The sequence below is a fragment of the Nipponia nippon genome, unplaced genomic scaffold (assembly GCF_047370975.1).
Source record: "Nipponia nippon isolate SJK-2023a ecotype South Korea unplaced genomic scaffold, ASM4737097v1 scaffold_11, whole genome shotgun sequence".
NCBI classification, from domain to species: domain Eukaryota; kingdom Metazoa; phylum Chordata; class Aves; order Pelecaniformes; family Threskiornithidae; genus Nipponia; species Nipponia nippon.
Window position 1 is genome coordinate 21,953,354 of NW_028262302.1, and position 19,021 is coordinate 21,972,374.

Here is a 19,021-nt window from a genome sequence, read left to right on the forward strand (position 1 = left end):
ACCTTTCTGCATTGTGACCACTGCATACACAACGTGTCTGTGTGATCTCATATGTATCATGGCATCTCAACTGAGCCACAGTGTAAGAGAAGGAACGCGTCACTTCAAAACGCTGAATTTCTGTCACTCGCTCTCTCGGTAGCAATCACACGGATGCATTTACCGGGAGGAGAGCACAAGCAGCGGCTGGTGCAGTTCCTCCTGTCTGAAGCTGCAACCTGGTGTGTTCTGCTGGAGTCGTGCGTGTGTGTGCAGGCATGTACGCGCATATATATGCCTCGTACTAACACAGCCGCATGTGCCTCAGGCTGGTCTGTGAGCTTACACATTTCAAATTGTTTTTCCTAAGGACATGGTGTCACATGCCTGGAGCTCCAGGACGTGTGTTACAGAAAAAGTCAAGCCTGGTGCACGGCCTGTGCACGGGGAAGGGGTTATGGGCGCCAGGCACTGTCTGTTCGCCTGTCGCACCAGGGAAACGGGCACGTAAATCTGTCCCTGTTGCACAGCTCCACGCGCCTCGCTTGTTTATTTGTCTCGCAGTGACAGTCCTGTGTTTTTTCAGGTCGGTGGGTGTGTGTATGTGCGGGTGTGCATGTGTGCCTCGCCAACATGGTCTCGGGTGTCTCAGGCCACCAGGACAGGGTATGTCTGTGCCTGTCAATGGGTATGTGCCAGTTCAGTAACAACAGTTGTATGTATTTTAGGCTAGCGTCTGTGTCTGTCAAACTCAAAGTGCGCCTGCCCATGTTTCTCGGGCCAGCGGGTGGATGTTTGTGTCTCATGACCTGTGTGTCATGGAGTAGCTTGTGTGCCTGTCCTTCTCCCACTGTTACGCACCACAGGGTACTCTGAGGCTACCTGCACACGTGTCAAGCTACTCTGCGTGTGCAATTCTCTGGGTGTCTGACAGCAACAGTCCCAAATGCCTCAGAGCAACATCTGTCTTTCAGTGACTGTGGGCCGTGTTCCTCAGGCCAGCGTCTGTCTGTCTGTCTGTCTGGCAGTGACACAGGCTCATGCGCCTCGGGACTGTGTGTGCGTCTCACAGTGACACAGCCCCTGTGCCTAAGACCCAGAGACAGACTCAGGGTCTGTCTTGCTGTGACACCGTCACACACACCTCCACGGTGCTTGTGCATCTCACAGTGACAGTCACACACCCGAGGACGGCACGTGTCCGTACGTCCCCGTGACACGGCCCCACAGGCCTCACACTGCCGTGACAGCCACGCGCCCCAGACCCATGCGTTGCGTCTCTCCATCACGCAGCCGGGCACCTCAGACCCGTGTCAGAGTGACACAGCTGCACGCCTCAGACCAGCGTGTGATCGTGCCTCACAGTGACACAGCCCCGCGTGACCCAGCCCAACATCTGTCTGTCTGTCTGTCTGTGCCACAGGCCTGGCTGCCTCAGGGAAGCGTGTCTGAGGGTGGCACATACCCACGTCCCTCTGAGGTGCCCCGGTCACACGCGTGCCTCAGGACTGTGTGTGCCTCACAGCGCCACAGCCCCAGTGCCTCGGAGTGTGCGTGTGAGGAGGCTGCGTGTGTGTGTGTGTGCACGCGTGTAAGGAGACTGTGAGGAGACTGTGAGGGGACGGACTGGGTGTGAGGAGCCTGCGCGCGCGTGTGTGTGTGCGTGTGTGTGTGTGTGAGAGAGGAAACTGCGCGCGCGTGTGTGTGTGAGGGGACGGTGAGGAGACCGCCCGCGTGTGCGGCCGCGGTGCCTCTGCCAGCGCGGCCGGCGGGGCAGCGGGAGCCGCACGTCAGCGCGCCGCGCGGGGCGGGCGGCGGCGGCGCCGTTAAAGGCCGGCGGCGGCGGCGCGGCGCGGGCAGCGCGCAGGGGCTGGGCTCGGCGCCGGAGGGAGGCAGAGCGAGGCGGCGGCTCCAGCCACGGCCACCCTTCCACTCGCTCACCCACCCACCCAGCATGTCGGGCACCCGAGCGTCCAACGACCGCAGCAGCCACCCCGCCGGCGGGCTGAAGCGGGCTCGCAGCGAGCCGGGCGGTAACAAAGTGACGGTGGTGCTGGGGGCGCAGTGGGGGGACGAAGGCAAGGGCAAGGTGGTCGACCTGCTGGCCACCGAGTCGGACATTGTGTGCCGGTGCCAGGTGGGTGCCGGGCCGGGCCGGCTCTGCCCGCCGCTCCCCCGCCCTGCGTTTCGTGCTCTCCTCGGCCCCCGCTTTCCCCCGCTCCCCTCGGCCCGGCGCCCTCCTTCCCTCGCGGGTCCCCGCTCCCTCGCTGCTCGCCCGGTTCTCCCTCCGCCTGCCTGCCTTTCTCTGCGGCCGCTCCTCGCTCCTGTCGGTTTTCTCCCTCCTCTCCCCGCTCCTTACTCCTCCTGCCCGTCCCCTCTCCCGCAGCGAGCGGTGGGAGGCGAACGCGCCCCGGTGGGCAGCCGTATGCCCCCTCACCCCCCCGACCCTCCCCGGCCGCGCCTCGAAATGCCACTCGGAAAGAAAAAGTCCTGAACTATAAATATAAATAGCTGACCCTTCACGATAAGCGACACAAGATCCCGAGGTGCCGGCAGGCGGGGGGGGACGGGGACCGGCTGCCCGGGGCGGGGCGGGGCGGGCAGCGCTGCCGGGGGCCGCGGCCCGCTGCTGGCCGGGGAGGGGGGTCCGGGCCGGGCCGGCGTTGGGCCGCGGGCCGGGCGCTTCCCGGCGCTGGGTTCCCGTGGGACGCAAAGCCCCGGGGCCTGGGGTGGGGTCAGCTGCTTGCGAGGATGTAACGCTGCCGGTCGCGGGGTTGGTGTCCCCGGGCTTGTTGCTCCTCCGAGGGGGAAAAAAACCCAAACAAACAACGTTATGAGGCGGCTTGAAGACCAGCAGCTAATAAACCTCATGAGTTTTGCCAAGTTTTACTGCAGAGGCTTTTTTGGATGGGGGGGTTGTGTTCCTTGCAAAACGCCTGGAAGTTTATTCTAAAAATTTTTAAAAATGGCGCGTGAGTAAAATGTGGAAAAGAACAAGTTATGTAAAAGTACAAGATTTAAACAGTGTGATGAAAATGGAACATCTTGCATGGCTTTGCTTATATGTATTTTTTAATTTAATATAACGCAAGGATTCTTAAAACAATCTATTTGCCTAATGTAAACGAAATTAGACACAAATGTGATCCCAAATAATAGTAATAACTTTTAAAAGAACTGTTTTCAGACATTGATTATGAACATATTAGACCAATACAGCTAATAGTCTGTTCAAGTTGTAAACTATATGACTGCATGAATAAGTAGTCAGCTTAGTCCAACTCAATTGGTATGTACCATGAAGTTTATTTCGCTTTAAAATGCATGATAGCTACTGAAAAGCTACAGATATCCTTGAAGCTGAGATGATAAATCCAAGGATGTTTGTGTAATTCAGTATATTATGTAAATAAATGTTGTCATGTGAGTTAAATATTTACAAGGTGGAGGAAGTATTTTCAATTGGGACATTAAACTCCCAAGATCTTGAGTCACCTTGGGGAAAGGTTTCTGCGCAAAAGTTAGCTAATGAATATGTATTATCAGGACTATAGCTACTTTTCCATCTTTATTTCATACCCTCCCCCCCCAAGCTGTTGCTAGGAATTTAAACACAGGTCTCGTAATTGCTTTGGTGAGAAAACAAAATTTAAAGGTTTTAGCTGAGGAGGAGCATTTCACATAAGCCCCAGTCAAACACTGCTTTGCTTCCTCATGGGTTTACTGTTATTAGTGCAAGAAGTCATACTGGTTCTTTTCAGACCTGCTTTTGAGAGATGCCCTGAGGCTGATTTCAAGATGGATTTGCTGTCCATCCAGAGAACTAATTTGCAAGCATGGCCCCCAGGTGCAGCCCCAGAATACCCTTTGAAGGATACAGCACTCTGCGTGCGTGAGCATGCCGAAGGGTTAGTGTGTTAACAACAGGCTAGATGGCTTAGATGGTTTAATACGCTGCTGGACACATCTAGATCATCTTTCTGTAGCCTGATGATGAGACCGGGATGGATGGAAGGCAGGTGGATCTAGAGGAGCTCTGGACTCTTTTCAGAATAGTGTTCACTGATACGTGCGCGCGCACACACAGACACACACTACGTGTATGAGACTGCAATAGGATTACTAATACGCTGATTTAATGGAAGTGTCTTCAGGATGAGGATTTAGGGAAGAATATAAAACATTTGAAAGAGAAAATATGAGTAATGATTTACTTTTGAGTAGCAAAAATTATATGACTGAAGTGAAGTGGGGGAGGGTTAATAGTTAAGTAGGTTTTTTGCACATTTGGCAATTTTGAGGATGCTTTTTAAAAAGATACCATTTTAATAATTTAAGATTTCATACTTTCAAAGCTAATCATGCAAGTAGATAATGGTGTATGATATTTACCTCTGTTAGAACTCAGATGGGACTGTTAAGGTTTAGTAAAGATGTGCACATACCTTAAGCATGTGAACAGCACTGATGAGTTCTCTCAGTGTGATAATGGTAGGTCATTAACTTATAGGCATAATCAGTTTGAGAGGGACTTCGTTAATGCTGCGTACCACCGTGAAAAACATCGGCGTTTGGACCAGAATCTTGCTTGCTTCACATTCCTCCTAGAAACTAAGAAAAACTTTTAGTGCGAAAGCACTTGTGTACTGGAAGAGATTGCTTAAACAACAAACATGGAAGGTCTCCCTTATTAGAGACTTTAGAGAAAATGTCAGAAAAAGTTCCATCAGGAATTTTTCTGTGTTTTAGAATATGATGATTGACAAGGTTTTTTCCTGTCCACTCCATTTTCTAAGACATTGACGGAAACGGTATTCAACAGCTTGTTTTAGTCCTCAGCGAAATGAAAGTAGGGAAAGCTAGAAAATGAATGTGTGAAAGGAGGATGTTTATGTCTTTTAAAACAATGTCTCAACTAGATTAATTCTTCATCATGGTAGCATGCTCTTTGAGCTAACTTTTTAAAAAAGGTGGTGTTCCCCCGCCCCATCTGAACAGGAATTTCAATTCAGGGCCAAATTGAGTTTGAAGAGCTTTCTCAAAATAGTAGTTCCCCAATATTTCTATGAAAGGAAATCATTTTCATTAAATGTTTCTCAAGTATTTTTAGTGTGTTGATTTCTTGAGAAAAAGTCTGTGACAGCTGGACTGCTACAGAGGAAATGAAATTATATTTCCTGGGATACTGGAAAGAAAGGCAAGTAGGCAAGTGGGAATAGGAAGTCCTTCACAGGCACAAGGGAGGCTTCAAAATATGTTAAATAAAAACCCTGGCCTCTTTAATTTTCCTGAGCTTTCAGAATTTAATTTCACATGAATTGAAGGGTTTCAATTTGTTGATGATGTTGTTTCAGCCTTTCTCAGTACTTCAGTTATACACAGTCTAAGTCCAAATGAATTAGGTACACACCATAATTCACGTAACTTTCACATTAGTGACACTGAAATATGTGACAATTTAAATATGAAATCTTAGTTCACCTGAAGTAATTGATTTCATTTCACTGGTATACTCGAAGCATTCTTTGTGAAAGAGGATGGTTCAATAAGGGTAAAGGATCTCTGGATATTCTCGTAGATGACGCTGAACAAAACTTTCCACGTGCTGCTTTCATTAAAATACCAGATACACGGGCACACATACCCATATAAACAAGCAGAAAAGGCATTTCTAAATAAATTAATAACAAGAGGCAGTTTAGGGCTGTTAAGGAACTACGTAGGTTTGTCTAAGTTTGGGTTATTAGTCGACGGCAAGTTGAACATGAGCCAACAGCGTGCCCTGGCAGCCAGGAGGGCCAACCATGTCCTGAGGTGCATCAAGCACTGTGTTGCCGGCCGGTTGCAGGAGGTGATTGTCCCGCTCTGCTCCGCACTGGTGCGGCCTCATCTTGAGCGCTGTGTGCAGTTCTGGGCGCCACAGTACAAAAAGGATATGAAGCTACTAGAGAGTGTCCAGGAGAGCCACAAAGATGGTGAAGGGTTTAGAGGGGAAGCTGTACGAGGGGCGGCTGAAGTCACTTGGTCTGTTCAGCCTGGAGAAGAGGAGACTGAGGGGAGACCTCATCACGGTCTACAGCTTCCTCACAAGGGGAAGAGGAGGGGCAGGCGCTGATCTCTCCTCCCTGGTGACCAATGATAGGACCCAAGGGAATGGCAGGAGGCTGTGCCGGGGGGGTTTAGGTTGGACATTAGGAAAGGGTTCTTCACCCAGAGGTTGGTGGAGCACTGGAACAGGCTCCCCCGGGAGGCAGTCACGGCACCAAGCCTGACAACATTCAAGAAGCAATTGGACAACGCCCTCAGACACATGGTGTGAATTTTGGGGTTGTCCTATGCAGGGACAGGAGTTGGACTCGATGATCCTTGTGGGTCCCTTCCAACTCAGGACATTGTATGATCCTATATTAATGGAGAACATCAAGAACATTTTTCCTCTCAACTGCTCTTTCAGCAAGCAAAGGCATTCAGAAGCAGAATGATAGAATCTAATACTTCTTTCTTATTGTGGCCTCCTGGGGCATAGAACTGTCACGTTATGCTGTGCAATACTTTTAATCCCTGGTATATTTTCAGGGAAGGATACAATCAAAGAGTTCAACTGCAAATGTTTCATTGTGATGTTTCCTTTAAAAACAGGGTTTGTGTGTTATTTTAAAGCTTTTAGCCGATAGAATATCAGACATAGAGGGAAGTTCACTTTTTACCTGGCCTCTTAGCATGTTGTCATAGAACAAGAAGTCCTAATGTAAGTTTAAGTAATTTGGATACATCTAACATCCTAATGAAGAGAGGTTTGGCATCTTTCATAACATGGCTTCAGATGGTGATTTCTTCAGTGGCAGCTCTCATGCCAGCTGTGTTTCTCACATCACCTCACATGTTGTGTGGCTGCCTTCAAAACTGGAGCTTGTGGCTGGTTGTGCCTACCTGGGTTTTAATTAGATAATTTCTCAGATCTGTTTTGGAGCATGATCAAACAAATAGTCAACTCTCACGGCTATCGAGGTGATGTGCCTCCAGAGGCACCACTTAAACTAGATCTATTCCCCAAAAGTCTGTAGACTGCTGTAGTAAGTTCAGAGTTAACTGACGACAGCTGGTAGTCATACAGTTCTAGCTGTTTCCTTAAGCTGAGACTATGTAAGGCACACTTGTAATAATAACTTTTCACTGAACATATTTACTGTACAGTTCTGTGTGGGTGTGAATGGAAAAGGAAATAGCGTGCATTGTCATATAGGGCAGGAGAAGTACCATGCATCTTTGCTAATAATGGTAAATTGCTCGTGAGACACTTTCTCTTTTATAATTTAGGTGTGTGCCCAGAATGTCTAAGAATTCCTGTTGTAATGGAGAGTAAACAATTCTTTCTTTCCTCATTAAGTTTTCTTGTGCAATAAATTGTTTTTCAACAAATCATCCAAAAGCACTGTATGAAAATGCCCCATAAACAATTTGATAAAAAATTTGAAGGGGAAGAAAGAGAAAAAGATTTCCTAAAAGCTCAATGTGAAAGATATAAAAAATATTGCTAGTAAATTACTAGAGCCCCTGTCATAATACGGGGGTTTAACCCATTATCTTGCAGTGGGTTTGATCTCAGTTACTGAATAGATGGGTAAAACAGTTGCAGCACAAATGCATGTCTTCATACTGAAACCAGCGACAATGATTCAGCAACAGGGACGAGTCCAAGCCAGTTTTTAAGATTTTTCAAGCCTTCGTTTGTCACTGCTGTTCCGGTGCTGCCCATGACAATGCTGGATGTGTCAGACCTGTGACACTTCTGCCTTCTGGAATTCTGGAAACAATCTGCCTGATGTTATCAGCGTTCCCTTAAGAACTGGCATTGAAGAAACAACACCAAATTGCAAGAATGTGATTGCAATAAGAAGAGCTGTTACTAGATTTCTTAAGCTTCTCATATGAACGTGCTTTTATTTTTCACTAAATCCACAGTGACTTTTTAAAACATTTCCTCTGTCCAAGTCAGTATGCTTTCAAGTTAAGAATTGCTTTGGTTTTAAAAAGGGATCATCTGATCTTTTGAGAAGATGGACAAAAATTATAGTTGATGTTAATACTGAAGAAAAGCTGAGGAGGTTGAAAAAGGTACCAGAAAAACCTGCTGTTAGGGTCTGTTGTGGTTGAGTAGTTCGCAGTCATTCGGACTGAAGAGATTTAACCAAGTCATACACCAAGGACATTGAGTGGCTAGTTTTCTCGACGTAGCAGTATTGTTAACGAATGAGATCGAGAGGGGCTAACCAGTAAGAAAAGCCCAGCAACGTTTTGGGTTTGAGATACCATTGCAACATTAGAGAAATCTAGGAAAGGGTGAAGGGTCGTGCCCAACACGATACAAATAACTTGCATATTATTGCTGGTTTCGTTATTTCCTTGTTCTAGTGTTTTAATGAAAGCAAAGTAAATACCATGTATTAGGAATGGTACTTTGAGGAATGCAAAGGAATATACTGTGGGCAAGTGGTTGAATAATAAAAACCAAACGTGGCAGAAATGCCAGAGGAGAAGTTTTTCTCAGTGGTTGAGGTGCGAGACAGGGCGGTTTCCTTTGTTCTTCTGTTGTGCTGCTGACGTGGCAGGGCAACGCAGCCGCGCGTTGTTGTGACTGTCCCTGTTGATCAGGGGCCGCTGGAGCCGTTTGCAACGGGGCTTAAATCAGGGCAGTTTTATGTGATGATCATGTGAAGTTACAGGGGCTTGTTGGCTACTGTTTTCCTCTGTGTGTATCATGTGTTGCTCTCCTTTCAGTGAGATTTAACCCTGATATTTAGTATAATTTCTCCCTACAGGATACAGTAGCATGTAAAGACTTTAATCTCCTAATGATTTAGTGCCTGATGATCTTCAGTGAAGAGATTGATGACCTTGGAGTCATGAGTGTGCAGTGACTGCAGGACTGCGTTTTTGATTTCTCTAATGTTTGGGAAGGTTGATAATCCCATTTGGACATACACGTACATTCATACAGGCATATTTCTTTCCAATGTTTTGCAAGATTCCCTGCAAAAAAAGCAAGTAGGTTTTATTTTGCTGTTCAACACAGGAGAGTGTTCATTAAGTGCAAGTAGTTTCCTTAGCTATAATAAAGAAGTCTATCCTTTCAAAATTGAAACTTTTTTGGTAGCAATCTGTCACTTATGATGTCACTTGTAATGTCACTTTGGTATTTTATCCAAATTTTATTTTTCATTTTGCTTATAAATACTTACATGCTACACTGTATCATTTTAGGCTTTAGAACAACATGGTAACATTGCTATTTTAAACTAACCTCTCCTTTGGGCATCAGCGAGATCATCTCAGGACCACCAGGATTATAAATACTGTATGAGAAGGTCAGGTTTAAAGTTTCCAGATCTCCATAAGAAAGCATGCTTAATTTTCAATCCCTTTTTTAAAGCCTGATAAATTTATTATCCTCTACAAGCATCAAAAGAAAGCAGCTGAAAATTAAGCTGAAATGACATCTGTTCTCTTTCATTCCTGTTGTAACTCACTAGCTGTTGTTAACTTGTTTACAGATATAAGAAAAGTTATGCTCGTATCCTTGGATCATATTACTTCCCACAGGGACATGACTACACTTCTTCAGAACAGAGGACTACAGATGAGCAGACATGTCTAGGTTTTTCATGTTTGATTTCCTTTATTTGAGGATTCTGCTAACATTAGTCAGAATGCTTTTTCCACTATAGCATTTTCTATCAATATGCCTCGAATCCGTTATTTTCTTTACGTCTTCTGCTGGATTTAAGTGTGTGTTTTGTTGTAGTGGTCTGTTGTAGTAGATTGTTTTTATGTGGTTTGACAAAACTTTAAATTCAGTTTGAGAGAAAATAACTGGAGTTTAAGAGTGTCTAGTTTGCCTACACTGACTGCTATTTAAAACCTGAGCTGAATTAGACCTGGCTTTTCCAGTTGCATTTTTCAGATACTTAGGAAGACCAAGGTATCCATATAAGTTAGGGTCACTTTTCTTTTGCTGCAAAGGAAAGATACTACATTATTAGTGCAAAACATGATATAAGCTTCACGTTTTGATGTTTCCACTAGAAATAATATTATATATTTCTTTAAAAGGTCAAAAGTTTTGCTCAGCTCTTCTCAAGAGTGTTTGTGTTTATAATCTTACTAATTATCTCATTAGGCTGTAGAAGGTCGTCTTCTGTGGGAATTCAGGAATTTTTGAAGAGATCACTATTTTAATTGGGAAGGTGGGATCCTGTGGATTTTGTTCATTCTATGAGACAGAAGGGTCACAGCAGGAACGCACTTCAACAGATGCAGGAATCGGACAAAGCAGTTCTGTGCAGAGTTGGTTTTACTTGAAACTGTTATTGCAAACATATTCTTTGGGAAGAAGAGCAAGGCAAACGAGATTTGGCTGCTGATGATTGGTGTCGGGAGATAATACTTACAACACACTCCAGCTCCTTGTTACCGCTGTAGCTTTAAAAATCACGGCTCCCTCAGTTCTTCTGCTCTAAGCATACTTCTGAGTATTCCCTAACCCAGCGCTTCCTAATGGCTTGGATTAAAAAAAAAAAAAGTTATGATCCACTTCTTGGAACTGAGTTGGGGTGAGTTGGGTGCTATCAGACAATAGTTTAACTGGAAAAATTAGCAAGAAAAAACTTCCAGTAAAGGAAACTATAACAAGCACCTATGGTAGCAACCTCCCAACAGGAATGTGCAGCACTTTCAGTCATCTGACAAAAGCTTTCACACAGAGGTGGTTTTGTGACATTGCATCTAAGGGTCTGAGTGTTCAAAGCACTTAATGCATTTGTCTGTGTTGGATTTTTTTTTTTAAAACCAATGATGTTTTGCAATGGTGTAAATCAAGAGAAATACCATGAAAGGCAATGGATTTATATTATTATAAAGTTCATGTCAAAGCCAGTTATGCTGCTAACACTTATTAGCTACATTTATTCAAATTAGTTCCAGGCCGTTGCTAATGTAAGTTAGAAATAGCCATCGTTAATTAAATTGTAAAGAGAAAGAAGAAACAATTCATGTAACAATGCTCCTTGTTTATTCAGAATCATACATGAAATGCTGTAAGTAGAAGAAAATCACTCAATACAGATAAGAAAACTGAAGTATTTTATAGTCTGTTTCATAGTATGATGAGAGGTATTTGGCCTGCAGATGCAGTTGAATTTCAGAAAGTGTTTTGCTTCATGGATGGATGGAATTAGTAGAGCTGGGACACTTACAATGAAAAGAGATAGACAGGAGTCATAGCATTTGTTTTCAGACGCAGACTTCCCAAACTGCTGGTTTGTAGCTGGTATTCCAATTCATAGATTATAAATTCATAGATTATAATGCCAGAGGGGATCATCTTCTAATCTTGTCCGAGTACCAAGGACACAGCATTCTAGTAGCAGTTGCACCACTGTGAAACGGAGAAGTAATACAATCTCTCTGCTCCTACTTGATATTCCCATTTATACATGTGAGGTTTGCCTTAGGCATATCAGCCAGTACTGACACTGTGTCCAGACACCTCCACATGCTTTCTAGCATAGATATCTCCCATCCAAAGTTTGGCCTACCTTTTTGTTTCTAATTCATTTATTCGAAACCTGGTCATGACCATTTATACGTTCACCGCATATACCAATTGGCTGAGGAGCTGACTGCCACATACTGCTGGTACACCACTCAAACACTGCTCCCACATCTGCAGAATGAAATCTCTTGCACGCTGCCTGGCTGGCAAGAGCAGGCAGAAACACATCTGAGCATCAGGACACGCTTCATTCGTATTCAAACATGTACTATAAGGCTAGCTGGGAGGAAGGAGTTCCTGCTGCAGGTACTGAACAGCCTCACTGCTGCTCTGAATAGAAATTCTGTTTCTAACTTGGGATGTTTCAGCTACAGAGAATAAACAAGATGATTTTAAAAAAAAACCAAAACAATACAGAACAAAACATCAGCCTTGAAATGGCTGAGCACTTTGGAAGGTGGATTTGTTTCTTTATCTTTTTTGTAAGTTCTACTAACAAGATAAAGACTCTGTGTTCTCCTCTGCCAACCTGTTCATAATAATTATTAATTCCCTGAAAGATAGTATTTATACAAGCGCATACAGTTGTTAACACTGGTAAAATGGAATAGCTTCTCAATTTAGTGTATTGATGCAGTGCTTGTGTTCACATACTGTAGAATAGTAATCAAAGTACGTCACTTCAGTGCAAGAATCCAATATCACAAATAGGTCAGCACATAAAAAGCTTGGAAAAGTATTTTCTTTTTAAATAATGTACTTGAAAAAAACATTTGGATGTTTTATAAGGCAGCTTAAGTTCCTTTATCTTCTTCTGGTACTGGGACAACATGTAACGTTACACTTTGATTATTAGAAGTCTGAAAATATAGATTAAAATCTTCCAGGAAAAAAAAAATCTCATTTTTATTTGAGTTCAACTTTAACATTCTTTAAAAATAATTAAAAAAATCTCCAACAACGAAACCTCACCATGTAGGATTACTCTGCTCTGAAAATAATGCTATGCTATGTTTCCTGTTGTTTAACTCTTGAAAACAACATGCTGCAACTCTTTCCATTAACTTAAAGTCTGTTTCCCAGCCTGCAATAACAGGCATTTTAAGTTGTTGAATTTAAACCACATTGCTGGTGGTCTGCTAGATTTTAAAAGAAAGGGGGTATAGATTGAAGCACCACAAGGTAACAGAGCATTCCTTAGGCAAAATATATTGAAGTTATACATATTTAATGCTGTTAATGGAGCCTCAACGTCTAGCACTTTCAAAGTTAATAAAAACTGATTTGTTAAGCAATGTAGGTACTTTCAAAAGGCTGAATACTAATTTTCCACTGCAGGCTATGAATGACTTCAGTGAAAGTTATTTTTTTTTTAGGTGCCTGATTTAAATGTGAAGAACTTTAACACCTACCAACTACTGTAAGAAAAAAGCATTTATCCGCTCTGAAACTTTCATATAGCTGATAGGAAGAACAACAGCCATGGCTGCGCAGTCAAAAAGTATCGCTGTATCTAGTCAGTGCCTCAAAGGAAGGATTTTTGTGTGCTCTCTGGAAATGAACTTCCTAAATGATATTTAGGTCTTTTTATTACTACAGTACGATGTATGTCATGTTGTCCTCGGCATGCTTAATACTTTCTAGTTCTCGAGTCCCACTTCATTGCTGCAGTTTGCTGTAATTGATAGCCCCAATCACCTGCACCTGGTAGGTTTCCCACATTCGGTACAGTTTTAAGAGTCACTAGAGATTAAAGTGGCTTAACAGAAGGGGCACAAGTGCTACAGAACATGTCGGAGTCACTGCAGGAGCAGTAAGGAAGGTTTCAGGTTGAAGTGGATGCTATGTTCCAGACACTGCTGTCACCCCAGTTGCACTCAGCCTTTTGGAGCTTCAGCAGCTCCCCTAATGGTTCCTTCTTCAGAATGGAACTTCCCACACCAGAGTAGTTTAATGGGAATGCCCAGGCTTCCTAGATTTTGGAAGTGAATGCTAATTGTTATTTCTGGTCATACCATCACTTTGCAATACAGATGATGCCAAAGTGGCGCTGGTGATTAATCTGTCAGAAGTTGTTGCCTTAACATTCCCTTAGCTAGAGAAGTTTTTGAAGAACCACAAAAGAAGGCAGATACCATCTCTAGAGACCTAGGAAAGTGCAAATGATGAGAGATAAATAAAATTCAGGTGAGATCAGTGGTGCACAGCAGAGATTCTGTGAGCTTGGTCTGGATATTCAATGGACACTCATCATGCAGAGCTGCATTTGAAGCAAGGGCCAAGAAGAAAAAACAAAGATTTCTTGGTCCAAGTGGAAGCATCCTAAGGGTCCAGAGAATACTGTCACTAGGTGTGTCAGTGTTGACACCACTTTAATGAAATACCATTTGAGGAAAAGAAGGGAGCTTACGTGGTTGCAGTGTACCATGCACCTTCAATCATGTAATCTGCAGTTTAAGCCCATACAAGCTTTTAGGTTTCCCTTATACTTAGTTAGCAAAAGAAATGGCTCATATAGACCCTATATTGACTCTTAGAACTCAAGTAAAATTAGAAGAGGAGTAGATATCTTTAATATCTGAGCCATTAGACTGCCAATATACTGTTAAAATATCTCTGAAACTGAACATAAGAATTACTGAGATGACCAGATAATAAATAGAAAGTATCTCATCAGACCAGGGGTATGTTTTGCAAGTTAGATCATGTCTGTTGGGCAAGTCAATGCTCTGCTACCACTTCAATTTTATTTGTAAAAATGTAATTAATTGAGCTGTAAATATATACTCAGAAGAGACTTGTTTAGGAAACACAGACCAACATGAGCAGTGCACAGAAACAGTTCCAGAGCTGTCAAAATTAGCTTTAGATTAGAGAAGTGCTGTTTTATAAGGTCTATCACTGAATTTTTGGTTTATATTACTTGTCCAGAGGGACTGAAAGTGGATTCAGAGATTTTGGCCATTAAAGGATGTATCATATCTGCTGATGTTCCTGTGCTTCAGCATTTTTTTATGTATGCCAGCTTTCACAGCTGATTGATTAGTGTCCATTTTTAAGCATTTGCTAAAGAAAGAAACAGCATTTGTCTGTGTATCAGTAGTTCAGGAAAATTGCCAAAATCATAAACTGTCTTCCATAAACATTCTCATACTGCTATATCCCTCCTTCTAAAATTTTAGGGTACAAGAAAACACTTCTGACTATAATTCAGGAGCGCTGTTATCTCAGATTGTGAGTCCTCGAGCCCGATTTCATTTGTTCATGTTGATTAAGAAAAGCAGACTATAACCATACTGTTAGTGACAACAAATACTTTTGAAGGAGTCTGGTTCCCCATTTTCTCGGGAAACATGAAAATTGTTGTTTGTAGTAGATATTAAATCAGTGTTAAACGATGGAGTTCATTCTTTTTAAAGTTTCCATCTTGCCGTCGTCTATAGGCAAGCAAAAAAGGAAAGCTGATGGTTTCAGAAGTTGTTACTAGCCTCTTTCTCAAGCCTGATACCACTATAATAAAATAAGCTAGTGTTTCAACCAGTGCAATCCATCCAGTCTCAGACCTCTTAAATATCACGTAAATGAGTCTCCTGCATGATTTATTAGCCTGCTAGATAGTTCAGTACCTTTAACTAGATCCAGGTTCCTACTACTGGCTTATTATGTCTGGGGGCAAGCTAAATACCCAGGACGGTTCTGCTTTCTTCAGGATTCTCCAGACAAGTTATAACTGTGCATTAGCAAGACACTTTGGAGTCCTTCCCAGCCCAGAGATGAGCTACCCAGCAGTTTGCTAAATTGAATGAAATTTTGCTCGTACCAATTTTTCTGTCAGAACTCATACTCGGCTCTCCCTTAGCAGGTTATCTTTTTAAACTTCATTGTTGAGCTCACATCTTCCAAAACATAGAATTACTTTTGTTGTATTTAAAGGCATATTTCTTAATGTTTCCCTCCATCCTACTGATTAAAAAAGAATTTGAAATTTTTTTATAACCTGTATCTTTTTTTTTAATATTGTGTTTCAGTGTATATCCACAATTTGAAAGGAATGTGAGTTGCTATTTTCCTGTATATTACATGCAAACAAATGGGCAAACAAGTAAATGAAACTCTGGAAGAAGGTGTGTTATATTGATTGTTATAAAGGACCACTCTTTCTCAGAGTTTTCATGTAACAGCTCCACTCATTCAGCCAACGCTCTTCATTATTTGCAAATTACCAGTCACAGTCTCAGTTCTCCTTCCAGTAGATGCCCTCATTCCAGACACTTCTATGTCAGTCAGACCTCGTATCAAACCCTGAAGATTTGTCATCATTTTGGAAAATGGAAGCCCTGTAGCATCAGAGCAGACAAGCAGTCAGATTTCCCAACCTTATCAGTAGGACAAAAAGTTGTATCACCATAGAACAGCAACAAACATTAAGCCTGTTGAGAAAACTGGACATTTACTTTTCAAAACTTTGCTGCTTCAGTTCAAATCAACTCATGACCTTGATTTACTCTTCCCAAGTTTGTTGTTGTCTCATCATCCTCTTTTAAAGCCTTTTGGGAAAAATCAGTTTCTGGAGGGAAATACCAGTTTCCATTCTCAGGTCTGGTAGATGGTCGTATAAGCTATGAATTGTAGATTCCGTAAAGGCGTGATTGTGTTAACTGGGAAGATCGTCCCTTGGCAGGGAGATTCTGTGAAGCTGCAAAGACTGCGTGTGCTCCCAACTCTGTACAGACTTTCTGTCTTGAACACCTAGAGGTGCAGTAGTTGTTTGTGGGCGGGCAGGCAGGAGGAGCTTCCATTCAAAAGGAAAAATTGGGCATTATAGGCTTAACTCTAAAGAGATGACCATGCACAGAAGATGCCCAAAAAGGATGGGCTCATCTAGGCATGTCAGAGATGGGACTCCGTGGGTGATAGTTCAATCCAGTTTTGTTCCCAGAAATCTTCAGTTCTCTTCTAGCTTCTGCCACCACTCCCATATTTACTCTTGCTCTGCCTCAGTCCTGCCTCGACTCCGTGGTATCATTCTGCTCCCTAATTCTACACAGTCCTGCTGAAACCCTTCAGCCCCCTTTTTTACAATACTACAGCATCTCAAGAAACTATAAGGTGGAGAAAGCAGTGACCTAAGACATGAATGTATAAATAAAAAAAGACGATCTCGTCAAATCTGCTGAGGGTTTAGAGTGGAGACCATTAATCTTCTGGTATTTCTTTTTGTTGCAGGGTGGGAATAACGCAGGCCATACTGTGGTTGTTGATGGGAAAGAATATGATTTTCACCTATTTCCTAGTGGCATCATTAATCCAAAGGCAATTTCTTTTATTGGTAAGACAATTTTGGAACTTATTAAATAAAGTAACATTACATGGTGGGTAGCTGCCAACTGTAGTTTATAGTAGCAAAGAAAGAAAAATGTGTAGGTGACTGTCAATCAGCTTCAGCTGTTTGTCTTTTATTTCACTGCTGCTTTAACATGAACAGTTATTCTATGTTCCGTGCCAGTTTAGTGTCTGCTACTAGAAAACTGAAAGTAAGAACCCCCTCTTTCTGTCATGTTGCTCTTTCTAATACTTTATGGTACAAGTTTGGATTCCACCCTCTGCTTGCACACTCTTTTTATACTTTCAGAAATATAAATGCTATTCTTTGAGGACACAAACCCCAGCACTTAGGCTAAATAAATAATATCATTTATCTCTGATATCTCTTTACTGACTTTCCAGAAATAGGCCCCAGGATACAGGGCTCTGCTTGGAAGGTCATCATCCAGTCTCCTTTTTGTTCACATTACCAACTGTTTAAGGTGATGTTGTATTTCACTGTAAAGATATTCAATGCAAATGGCATCGTAAAAAAGTTTGCATTGCTTACTGGACATTAAACTCATAGTTAAGTGATAGGCAAACTTAAGCCTTTTATTTGTCCAAAATTATGATTCTTTCTGCTAGAAAAAAATGCATAGAGACTGTACAAGAAATGAGTGTAAGTTTTAGTGAGTCACGGAACTGTAGTTATAGTTTTGTTCCACTTGATAATTTCCAAGTGGATGTTTGAAATATACGAAACCTATTTTTTCTCTCTGCTAAACACAATGTATTGTCTTACTTTCCACTTTACTCCCTTGTCAGTTAGTAAAGACTATAACTTCAGTTATCCTAAATTTAGGCTGAGTCAGGCTCTTGCAGATATTTCTGATGTTCCCAAGAAGGAAGCAGCAGCTGTTTCCAGCCCACTACATCAGTAATCCTCCACGTCTCATCAGTAATGCTCTGTATTGCTTGTGGATTTTAAATTGTAGCTCAAAAGCAGGAAGAAGGCATTTATAATGTATTACAACACTAGTTTGAGCTGAGTTTAAAACAAATAGGTGAATATTGAAGAAAATGTAAATATTGTTGCACAGACTTGTCAGTGTTTTAAGGCCATGGACTTCTTTGAGCTTTTACCAGTGAACAATTGAGGCTGAAGTCGTGGTGCAAAGTCCACCACAAACAAAGACAAGAATCCGCTTACCTCAGCTGGCTTCGGAGCAGGCCCAGCATTCATGTCTGAAACAAGCAAGCTCTGTTTTTTCTGATTTTAGCAGGCTTGTAGCTGCTTATCAAAAATAAGGATTTATCCAAAAATTTCTCTAGATCACTTTGTGAGAAACGTGAGAAACTTAGTCTTACTTTTTAAATAAAATTTCAGACAGCAAGTATTTACATGTCTTACATCCTAAGAATGAGTATTTTATTTCTTGCTTTAAAATAAATCATTTATGTTCCCAAAGGTAACGGAGTGGTTATACATTTACCAGGCCTGTTTGAAGAAGCTGAAAAGAATGAAAAGAAAGGTTTGTATCAAGTAATTTTTAACTTTTCTTTATATTGGCAGCCGGGTTGAGGGTTTTTTAAGCCTTTATTTCTGACCATAAATATTCACTGCAATAACACTCTGGATTTTAAATAATGAGGAAAACAGTATTTAAAATGTTGAATTGTGTTGTGGTCTTCAGGCAGATTTTGAAAAGCAATCTTTTCATGGGTTTTCAGGGAGTTTTATGGCATTATATACCACATTAGATAGAAAAAAAAATCCTAAAGTGTGTGGCAAAGCTTCCTCTGACCTCAAACTGAGATGATTTAACCCAGAGTTTCTGTGTCCCCATTTCTGTGCCCAATTATAAACTCAGTTGGTTCTGCTTTGAGTAAGGCTTTGGACCAGATGACCTCCTAAGGTCCCTTACATGTTAAATTGTTTCATGATTCTAGATATAGAAATGCTCTCTTTTCTGAGGCACAAATGGAGTTTAAGTGATTTATCGTATAGAGAGTTAAACAAGATCTTTCCTTAAAATAAGAATTGTGTGTAAGCCACAGCATTCTGGCGTTAAGGAGTGTCTTTATCCATACCAAAATGAAAAAGCTGAAAAAGTAAAAAATGAGAAAAGTTAGTTAACTAAAACATTGCTGATATTTGATATTCATTTATGTTTTATCCATTTT

At 42.2% G+C, this 19,021-nt stretch overlaps 1 protein-coding gene across 1 annotated transcript in view; it reads left to right on the plus strand.

The window, feature by feature from the left end:
• Nucleotides 1–1,817: 1,817 nt before the first annotated feature.
• The window catches only part of ADSS1 (adenylosuccinate synthase 1), a 31,465-nt gene continuing 14,261 nt past the window's right edge, over nucleotides 1,818–19,021 (plus strand). The window contains exons 1-3 of the mRNA XM_009467195.2: nucleotides 1,818–2,116; nucleotides 16,757–16,859; nucleotides 18,307–18,369. Coding sequence (XP_009465470.1) covers nucleotides 1,934–2,116; nucleotides 16,757–16,859; nucleotides 18,307–18,369 — 349 coding nt within the window. The 5' untranslated portion in view covers nucleotides 1,818–1,933. The remainder of the gene's footprint in view (nucleotides 2,117–16,756; nucleotides 16,860–18,306; nucleotides 18,370–19,021) is intronic.